This window comes from Piliocolobus tephrosceles, chromosome 6 (genome assembly GCF_002776525.5).
Source record: "Piliocolobus tephrosceles isolate RC106 chromosome 6, ASM277652v3, whole genome shotgun sequence".
Taxonomy (NCBI): Eukaryota; Metazoa; Chordata; class Mammalia; order Primates; family Cercopithecidae; genus Piliocolobus; species Piliocolobus tephrosceles.
In genome coordinates, this window is record NC_045439.1 from 16190169 (window position 1) to 16200795 (window position 10627).

Below are 10627 nucleotides of genomic sequence, written 5' to 3' on the forward strand. Positions count from 1 at the left end.
CTACTTGTAAGGCACACATACTATTTTGTGTTGGAAAAGTGAAGTTGGGCTTGCTGCAGAGGGAGTGATGGGAGAGTTCACCTTAAATGGTTCTACGGAGGAAGGGCTCCAAAGAGCCGGTGGGTTTTCCGCAGGCAGACAGGGCTCTCCCTGTCCGGCTCACCAGTGTAGGAAGCCAGGGAAGAAATTGCTATGGGAATTCTATTACTTCACAAGCACTTCATCCCTGCATCCCTGCATTTGGCACTGCAGGCCTCAGCGGCCAGCTGCTGAAACGGTAATTTCAGCATTTTGGTCAACAAGCAAACTGGAGAAGCAGCTGGGGTGGGGTTCAGCCCGCTACCCTGACACTCTAGGCCCTGGCGTTTGCTTTAGCTGCTTTTGTAGGATTGACAGGGAGACTGTCCCTCTAGAGGAAAAGGCTCAGCTATTACCAATAAGGAAAAGGCAATACTGATGTGCTGGGGGGTTTTTTGTTGTTGTTTTTTTTTAAATTTCAAGCTTCCGGAAAAGGTGCAAGTCCGTTAACAAAGAATTTGCTTTCCTGAACCATGTGCGCGGCAGTTGCCGATAGTCTGCTTCCCGCTCAGGATACAGACACTGAGCAGGAAGTCGGCATGGACACGGTACTCCCAGCGGGTCCTCAGGCCGGTCACATCCTCTAGGAAAAGGTCCAGTTCAGGAGCAGGAGCTGCATTTGGTTGTCATCTCTTTGGTCTTCCGACTGGAAGCTTTTTGACTTCCAAGACGTGGATAGTTTTGAAATGTTGTGAATTTGTAGAATGTTCTTCAGTTTGTGTTTGCCTGGTGTTTCCTCATCACTGGATTCAGGCTAAGCATCTTTGGCAGGAGTGTGACAGCAGTAGCACGTACTGTCAAAGTGCCCATTACCAATGTGCATTTTGACCACTTGGTGAAGATGGTATCTGCTGCGCTTCTCCAGTGGGACTTTCCTTTCTAACTGAACGGTGTTTTGTGGGATACTCTCAAACTCTGTAAATACCCCTTCCTCAGCAGACTTTCAGATCAATTCATATGGAGTGGTATGTGTGTGTAGTTCCCTATTCAAAGGGCTGCACTGTATTCCATTATAGCTGTTAGGATGCTCAGACTGTCCCAGGTTTGGCCAGTGGAAGCCCCTTCACATAGGCTTCGGTGTCCTTTGGACATGTCCCTGTCATTCCTTGAGCACTCCCTTGCTTTCCGGCAAAACAGACTTTGGGGTCATCTTGTCCTTTCCCTGCCTAGCCCTGGAATCAGCCCTCACTCCTTTTAATGGAGAATAATACATAGAAGCAAAGGTCTGGGTCTAGGGGTGCTTGCTGCAATTGGGATGTCACTGTTCCTAGGCGCTCCCAGTGGACAGAGGTCCTTCTCGTTTTCTTCTTTCTGTGTCTAACTCCTCAGAGAAACCTGGCTCCCACCGTCCTGTTTACCTACCTGACTGCCTCCATACATAAGCAGCCTCCCTCCCCTGCCACCATTCCATCCCTGCAGATGCCTTCCTCACCCACTTGGGCTCTTGTACTGCACATCAGGCTGCCCACATTGACTCCCCGTATCGGACCACCCCAGCCCTGCACGTACACCCCACACGGATGCCAGCCTCCCCCCGCCCATGCTGAGTCCCCGTGCTGTGGTGCTTCTCCACACCCTGCTTGGCTGACACCCGCCTTCCCCACGAGCACCCTGTCCTTACCCTGCCCTGGGCCACCCCATGTGTGAATGTCCTCTGTGGTAGGCAGAGTGGCGCCCCTAAAGATGGCCACACCCTAAGCCCTGGAACCTGTGAATGTTACATGGCAAAAACTTTGCAGATAAAAATTAAGATTGTAAACTTTAAAACAGGGAAATTATCCTGGATTATCTGCGCGGGTCCAATGTAATCACCAGGGTCCATAAGAGTAGAAAAGGCAGGCAGAAAGAAGGGTCAGCTGGAGAGAGGGACTGGGCCTGCTGCTGCAGGCGGAAGATGAAGGGCCGCGAGTCAGGAGGGAGGGTGGCCTTCACAGACTGGCAAAGGCCTCAGCTGGCAGCCAGCAGGGAAATGCTGACCTCGGCCCCACAACTCCAAGAAACAGAATTCTGCCAACAATGCTCAGCAAGGAAACGGATTCTCCCTTAGAGACGCCAGAGAGAACGGTCCTGCCAACAGCATGACTTTAGCCTGGAGACACCGTGTTGGACTTCTGACCAACAGAACTGACATTAAGTTGTGGTTTTCACTTTTATTTTTTTAAATTTAATTTTATTTTGAGACGGAGTCTCGCTCTGTCACCCAGGCTGGAGTGCAGCGATGTGATCTTAGCTCACTGCAACCTCTGCCTCCTGGGTTCAAGCGATTCTCCTGCCTCAGCTTCCTGAGTAGCTGCACTACAGGCACCCGTCACCACGCATGGCTAATTTTTGTATTTTTAGTAAAGATGGGGTTTCACCATGTTGGCCAGGCTGGTCTTGAACTACTGACCTTGTGATACGCCTGCCTCAGCTTCCCAAAGTGCTGGGATTACAGGCATGAGCCACCGTGCCTGGCCAAATTATGCTGTTTTTAAACAAAGCTTGCGGTAACTTGTTATGGTATTAACAAAAAACGAATACACCCTCCTCATTCAACATGGGCCCCTACAACCCACGCCAGGCCACCTGTCGAGGGAACGCTTACCTTGATCTGCCCCACTTAATAGCTTTAGGCATGATTTGTTCAGAAAGGGAAATGAAGGAAATAGATGGAGAAAGGGAAGGGGAAGTTCTGACATGTTTCTGAACACCTTGAAAGGGATGAGGTTTCTAAGCCCAAGAACAAGGGCTTTCAAGATCTCTCTAGGAATCCTCAGTCTCTTGGGAACACCAGTGGTTATTTTCTGCCCTCAGAGTGCTGAAACACACATGGTCCACAAAACTTCCAAAAAAGGAACACTGTACTTCCTTTAGAAGCAACAGCCACATTAACTCAGCCTTTATTAAACAACGAATATCCCTGGCTCTGTGGTAGTGACCATTTCCCGCCGTAATTACTGCTGAAGGCCAGCTCTGGGGGTGTGATGCGGGGAACGTGTAGTGAGGTCCACACTCCTTGTGACTGCAGCCTGAGTTCCTGTCCAGAGGCCTCCCTGCAGCTGGGTCCACCCCCAGCCTGCTGCTGAGCGGTAGGTGTGTGTGGAGACTGCAGAAACAGGAAGTGTTTGTGAAAGAGCACGCTTTATTGGGAAGCAGACTGCTGCACAGTGACCAACAGGCAGACCGCCCAATGGGCACTTACACATCGTACTCCAAAAGACACAGGATGCTTTGCTAATAAAAATCAATGGGAACAGGGATTCCTCTGAGCAACTCCCCCAACCTCATCCCTTTCAGGAATTGAGAACTTTCCCAACCATTTTCCTGATGGCAGCCGTGGTTCACTAGAGATACAGCCCCTCAGGGGTGCCTTCCTGTTTCTTATAAAGAACATTTTCTTTAGATTTTTTGAAGTCTTCATTTGTTACTTTCATTCTACGTTCTCTTAAGGCCATCAGACCAGCTTCTGTACAGATTGCCTGTAAGAAAGAACAGTGTGTTCAGAAAGTGAAATATTTATTTTTATTCTAACAAGGAATTCCGAAAAAGCTATTCTGAAGCCGGGCGCAGTGGCTCACATCTGTAATCCCAGCACCAAGGCAGGCAGATCGCCTGAGGTCAGGAGTTCAAGACCAGCCTGGCCAACATGGTGAAACCCTATTTCTACTAAAAATAGAAAACATTAGCCAGGGACGGTGGCAGGCACCTATAATCCCAGCTACTCGGGAGGCTGAGGCAGGAGAATTGCTTGAACCAGGGAGGCGGAGGTTGCAGTGAGCCAAGATCATGCCACTGTACTCTAGCCTGGGCAACAAGCGAAACTCCACCTCAAAAAAAAAAAAAAAAAAATCTATTCTGAAATAAAGCATGAGATACCTAAACACAAATTGCTTATTTGGGAAAGATTTTGATTTTTTAAAAAATGTTTTAACCATCCTATTTTCTGAAAGGATGTGAAGTGGCTTAAACTGGGAGTTACTGTAACTAAGAAGACTGGCCCAAGGGTCGGGGCTGTGGGTTCTAGTTTTGGCTCAGGTTCTAACAAGCTATGTGGCTTGGCAGGTCAGTAAATTCTTACAACACCACTTTCCTTAAAGAGAATAATATTCCTAGGAAACAAACGAAATTATGCCCTGAAACTTAGAGGCAATTGACAGTATATGTCTATTTCATTTACCTATAGTCATAAGAGAACATGTATTCTGGTTAGATACTCTAAGTGGCAGTATCTATACTATGGAATAATACTATAGAGTATAGCATTTATTCCAATCTATTTAATTTCTCAGTAATTACTTGCCCAAAGTAAAAGAAAACAATAACCCATGTTACATGGGTTACTGTTATTGTTTTAGGCCTGATCTGTTGAGAAAGGAAAGAGAAATGAAGGAAATAGATAGAGAGGGACAGCAAATGAACATGTTACTTGGGTTATTGTTACTGTTTTCTTTTTCTTTTGGCCAGTAATTACTGTGGCAAAAACATGATGTGGCAAAAAACACAATCCTGGCACAGAAGTTTGTTTGGTGATGGCCATCAGGTCATTTACTTCAAATGGTTCGGGTGAAAGTTTTGTGTATAGAAAGAGAAAAGGCAAATGGGTAAAATGTTAACTCTTGGCAAATCACTGTGCTATTGTTGTAACTCTTTTGAAGGCTTGAAAATTGTCAAAGTAAGTTTTTATCTTAAAAATAAAATGTTAAGATCTTTCAATTTTTTAAAAAGAAGATAGGTTTTACTCACCAACAGAGACACCTAGTTCTCTATGACTAACTGCCAATGATCCATGGGCTCAGGGCAGGTGGTGACCTGGAAAGGCACTGCTTGTGCTGTCCCTACCTAACCATGGCACTTATGACTGACGAAAACCCAGCTCTTTCCAGGGAACGCAAGTTGAATCCATATTCAACACTGCGAGGCCTTGCTGTAAATTCTGGTCAGCTGGGAGGAAATGTCCTAATTCATGTACATTTGTCATAAAACCAAGAGGTGTAATCTGGTAGAACCTTCCAGAACACAGATTGGGACATGAATGCAGTGGGTGCTTGGTCCCCACTCTGCAGCTCTGGGGAGAGTTCTCCCAGGACATACCCCCCTTCCCCTGACCTGGGACTGAGCAGCTACATTTGACACACCTTGAGAAAATCACCTGGGTCTAAGGCAGCTTAGTACCAGCAACTCAGCCTTGTGGCTACAGCCTTAGGGTCATTCACTGCATAAAATGATGCATTAAAAATGACTTCAAATAACAAGCACATATACTATTTGGATGTAATCATAAACCAATATGATGATTAAAATACAGACACCCATCTGTCCAGGCCAGCCACCATCCCAAGAGCACATACAGACTTTTTCCTGATTGACGGCCACATTCCCAGAAATGAGCTGACACGGCTAGGCTCTCACCTTGATGTCAGCACCAGAGAGGTCATCTTTAGCCATGATCAAGTCGTCCAGGGTTACATCATCAGCCAGCGTCATCCTGCTTGTGTGAATCTGAAAGATGCGCTTCTTCGTCTTTTCATCAGGCAGGGGGAACTCAATCTTCCTGTCAATGCGGCCTGCAGGTACGAAAAGTTTTTAAGTCACACCACCATCAAAACCCAGGCTCGGCCATGGCTCAGAGGCCTCACCCCATCTCCTTACATATGAAGTTTCAGTCAGAAAGTATTCTGTGGGAAAGATGTCCAAATCTTAAAAAGTAACCATACATTTTTGTAGTCTGTAAATTTCTACATTTGAATTCTCTTCATTTAAAAGAAACTCTGTCTACTTTGGTACCTTCAGAAATAAATGAAAGGAGCAATTCCTGAGTGAAATTGGACAGACCTGTCGTGTTAAAAACATTACAAAAGACAGCAAACAAATCACTGTTTCTTCTGATGCTACCTGAATGTAAAAACAACAAATCCTACCATCACATGAATTATTTCTTCCAGAAAAAGCAGCCAGTTCTTGGGGCTAAAAAGGGAATATTATGGAAAAGAAAAGATCAAGACATAAGACTGGAATTCAAAGGGCTGAGGTGCACAGACTGTATCATGTTCTGTTTTAACTCTCGCCTCAAGGGGACCTATTTTTGGTAAATTATCCTAAGTTTCACTGCAGTTTTTGCTTTTTTATGTATCATTTGAGAGGCCTCCCAAAGCACACTTAAATATATAAACACATTAATCTCCATGACGAAACAAAAGCAAATTTAACCTGGCCTGATAAGTGCTGGATCCAAAGTTTCTATTCGGTTTGTGGCCATGATAACTTTCACATCTCCCCTAGAATCAAATCCATCCAACTGGTTCAGCAGTTCCAACATTGTTCGCTGAATTTCTCTCTCCCCACCAGAATTGGAGTCATATCTTTGGGAAAAAAAAGGGAAGGAATGAAGACTCAACTGATTGCCTGCTCAAGAGGAATTACAGCAAAGACCTCATTGTGACAAAACACCTTAACAAACATTCCTGTTTAACTCACGTGGCACTCCCTCACTTACGCTCAGAAAAAAACAAATTCAGCACCCCTTGCCATGGTCTGGATGTATTTCCCCAAATTTATGTGTTGAAACTTAATCCCTACTGGGTGGTTAAGAGATGAGGCCTTTTGGAAAGGGCTAAAGGCATGAGGCAGAGCCTTATACTGCATGAGTTCCTTATTAAAAAAGGCCTTGTACAGCATGTATTCCTTATAAAAATGCTGCAGGGAACTAGCATAGGCCCTTTTTGCTCTTCCGTTTGTCTCCTGAACATTTGTCCCCTTTGCAGAACAAGTGCCATCTCAGAAGCAGAGAGCAGCCCTCACTAGACATCAATGCCAGTGCCTTGATCTTGGGCTTCTCAGCCTCCAGAACTGTGGGAAATACATTTTCTATTCTTTATACAAAATACCAGTCCCAAGGCATTTTGTTACAGCAGCACAAAAGGACTAAGACACTCCCCATCAGCCAAGTTACAGATCATATTTTTTCATAGCAGTTTCTGTGCCTGAAACTATCATTTATTTTGTTTCCATGTTTGGTGTCTGATCCCTACAACCTGACTGTGAGCTCCTCCAGGGCAGACTGTTGTGCTCACAGCTGTGTCCCTAGAGTCCAGATGGCTCTGGCTCAGGGTGTGTGCTCAATACATGGTTATTCACAACTGACCAATCTCCAGGCGTTCACAGCTCCTGGGCAGTTGTGACCTGGCTCCTGGGAGAGCAGAGCCTAAAGCATCCATGGAAGACCATGCACGGTAAGAACTGTGGCCACAGAGAGAGCCCCCCGAGATCGTTCATTCTCAAGAGAAGAACTATGCGGTGTTCCCTCTAAACAAGGCAAAATAAGCATGAGAAACTCTACCTTTTTGTCCCAATGGCGTCAATTTCATCAATAAACACGATGGACGGTGCATGTTCTTCGGCAACTCGAAACAATTCCCGTACGAGTTTGGGCCCATCACCTAGGTACTTCTGAATAAGTTCAGAGCCAACCACTCTCAAGAAAGTGGCTGAGGTTTGGTTTGCTACAGCTTTGGCTAACAAGGTTTTACCTATTTTAGATGAAAAAAGATTTAAAGAGACACCTCAAGTGCTGTTTTAACTTAAAAACTCATTACCACCTTAAATGGACACAAAAAACAGGTGGGCCCCCATGCTAAGGCATGTCACCAATTCAGGTGTCGCCACATTCCGTTGTCCTGAGTAGACAAGAGGACATTTAGAAAAATCTACTAACATGTTTGGATTATCCTTAGCTATTTTCCTAAACTTATCATGACAACGTCAGAAAATACTTTTTACTTGGTTATTTTCCAACCTTGACCCAGTTTCCCCTGAAGAACTGCGAACTGTAATTACCCGTATGAAGAATTGCTTCGTACTATTAATGAAACAAAATCGCATTTTTTTTCTCTGGTTGAGCCTTTCTTGGGCCCCTTCAAAGTTGCATACATTAACCTGACCCACCCAACCCAGGGCTGGAGAGCCAAACTAAAGTCGTAGGAAACGATCAGTGCTGGGAAAAAAGGTCTGGGAATCCTAGCTTTGGCCCTAAGGAGACACACAAAGTGTTCCTGAGCTCCAGGCATGCAGTGCCCACTGCTCCAGAAGAGTAGCTACTGGGTGGGCTTGCTGCCAGCTCAGACAGCTGAGACAGGACCAGCTCTCGATGAAGCCCACAATGAGAGGCAGTTCCTCCCACTGATCTCAGGGAAGAGCTCAAACATCATTTCCAATACTGCTCTACTTGCTGATATTTCACTTTCGGGTTAAAAACAAGAGTCAGCCGGCCGGGCGTGGTGGCTCACGCCTGTAATCCCAGCACTTTGGGAAGCTGAGGCGGGAGGATCACCTGAGGCCGGGAGTTCAAGACCAGCCTGACTAACATGGAGAAACCCTGTCTCTACTAAAAAAATTACAATATTAGCCGGCACATGCTTGTAATCCTAGCTACTTGGGAGGCTGAGGCAGGAGAATCGCTTGAACCTGGGACGCTAAGGCAGGAGAATCGCTTGAACACGGGAGGCGGAGGTTGCGGTGAGCCAAGATCATGCCACTGCACTCCAGCCTGGGCAAGAAGAGTGAAACTCCGCCTCAAAAAAAAAAAAAAAAAAAGAAAAGAAAAACAAGAGTCAGCAAAGAGTGCCCAACTTGAGAATTTTTGAATTGGAAGACCTAGGACCCTTTGGTGGTCTGTGAGGACCCTGGCAAGAGCTGAGTGGGTGCCTCAGGATACAGAGGCAGTTAGGGGCAGAACTGGCAGCCTCAGGCTGGCACAGGAGGAGTGTGGAGGCGGCTAGCTGGTATGTGACAGGGAAGACTTCCCAGAAATGGGATGGCTGACACAAAGCTCAGCTTTGCAACATGTGGCAATGATGTTCCTTTTAGACGGGCAGAGTAGCAGATGCAAAGGCTGAACTGCTCCCTGAAAGAATCAGCAGGGGAAGGTGAACAGAAAATAAACAGGACCTTTCCAGTGGATAGGATCTTATAGTGCAGAAGCAGCCAAGTCTAGCCACTGGGCTGCTTCTGTGGTCAGAGGGCTCACTGAACAAGCTGCCTGTTCCTCTGACAGACTTGCCTGTCCAGTCCTGCCTCCCAGCCCTGTACCACAGCCCCTTTAGTACTAGAGCCCCACAGGGGGCCTGCAGCTGTGGGTCAGGAGGCCTGTGTTCCAGCTCCAGCCCTGTTACTAGCTCAACTCCCAGAGGGGCCTTGGGCTAGTCACCGGCCGCTCTGAAACATAATTTCCTAAGCTGTAAGCTGAGGGGCTGTAGGAGAGCGATCTCTTCTAGCTGTAGGCCTCTGGGTACAGGCGTCTCCTAGTCTGTCCATTGTAGGCACCCCTCAGCATGGATCCTCTTAGGAACACTGTCAATTCTCTCAAATGACTATGCTTAAATGAATCTGATACTGCAGAATAGAGCTTTTTTTTTAGGAGACAGTTTCGCTCTGTCACCCAGGCTGGAGTGCGGTGGCATGATCTCAGCTCACTGCAACCTCTGTATCCCAGGTTCAAGCGGTTTTCCTGCCTCAGCCTCCTGAGTAGCTGGACTACATATGTGCACCACCACACCCAGCCAGTTTTTGTATTTTTAGTAGAGATGGGGTTTCACCACATTGGCCAGGCTGGTCTTGAACTCCTGGCCTCAAGTCATCCACCCACCTTGACCTCCCAAAGTGCTGGGATTACTGGCATGAGCCACTGTGCTCAGAATAGAGCTTTTAAAGTAGCACTTCTCCACTATGGCTCCCAGACTTGGCCATACTCCAGATGAATAGATCAAAATCTTTGGGGATGGGGCCAGGCATCATTTTTTTTTTCATATATATATTTTTTTTCTTTTTTTGAGACAGGTTCTCACTCTGTTGCCCAGGCTGGAATGCAGTGGTGTGATCACAGCTCACTGTAGCCTCGACCTCCTCCAGGGCTCAAGTGATCCCCCTACCTCAGCCTCTTGGGTAGCTGGGACTACAGGCATGCACCACCACACCCGGCTAATTTTTTATAGAGACGGGGTTTCGCCAAGTTGCTCAGGCTTTTTTTTCTCTTTTTTTTTGCATCAGTATTTTTAAAGCTCCCAAGGTGATTCCAACATGCAGACAAGGTTGAGCAGCCCTGTTTTAAACTAAGGAATTGTGGTGTCCTCACTTACTAGTTCAGTAATTATAACTAGCCAATGCTGCTGCTCAAGAGACCAGCTGGGTGCCTGGAAAGTGTCAAAAACAGAGCATACCTGTGCCAGGTGGACCATAGAGAATGACCCCCTTAGGAGGCTTTATACCCATCTCTTCATAATATTCAGGATGGGTGAGAGGAAGCTCCACAGATTCCTATGAAAAGTAGTAAAAATGAAAGGCTTTACTGAAATTATTAGCATATTTACTAATTGGCAACATAAGAATATCTTCCTTTCAACAAAAATAAGTAAAAATCTCAATTCCTCTTCTTAGAGACAATGTGCTTGATTTCTATTAGCGGCAAAGACATTACTGAAGATGACACCTGTCCTACTTGAGTTCCCTGCACGCGTTCCATCTCCCTGTCGCACCCAATTCCCCTTTTACTTTCTAGTAGCCGTTCCATCTCCCTGTC

At 46.3% G+C, this 10627-nt stretch overlaps 1 protein-coding gene across 2 annotated transcripts in view; it reads right to left on the reverse strand.

Annotated features, from left to right (window-relative positions):
- Positions 1-3179: 3179 nt before the first annotated feature.
- Positions 3180-10627, reverse strand: part of PSMC1 (proteasome 26S subunit, ATPase 1) — a 15802-nt gene continuing 8354 nt past the window's right edge. For both annotated transcript variants that reach the window (XM_023205442.1, XM_023205443.1), the window contains 5 exons: positions 10269-10365; positions 7394-7583; positions 6265-6416; positions 5467-5621; positions 3180-3536 (listed from right to left, as the gene is read on the reverse strand). In XM_023205442.1, the coding sequence (XP_023061210.1) occupies positions 3402-3536; positions 5467-5621; positions 6265-6416; positions 7394-7583; positions 10269-10365 (729 nt within the window). In that variant the 3' untranslated portion in view covers positions 3180-3401. The remainder of the gene's footprint in view (positions 3537-5466; positions 5622-6264; positions 6417-7393; positions 7584-10268; positions 10366-10627) is intronic.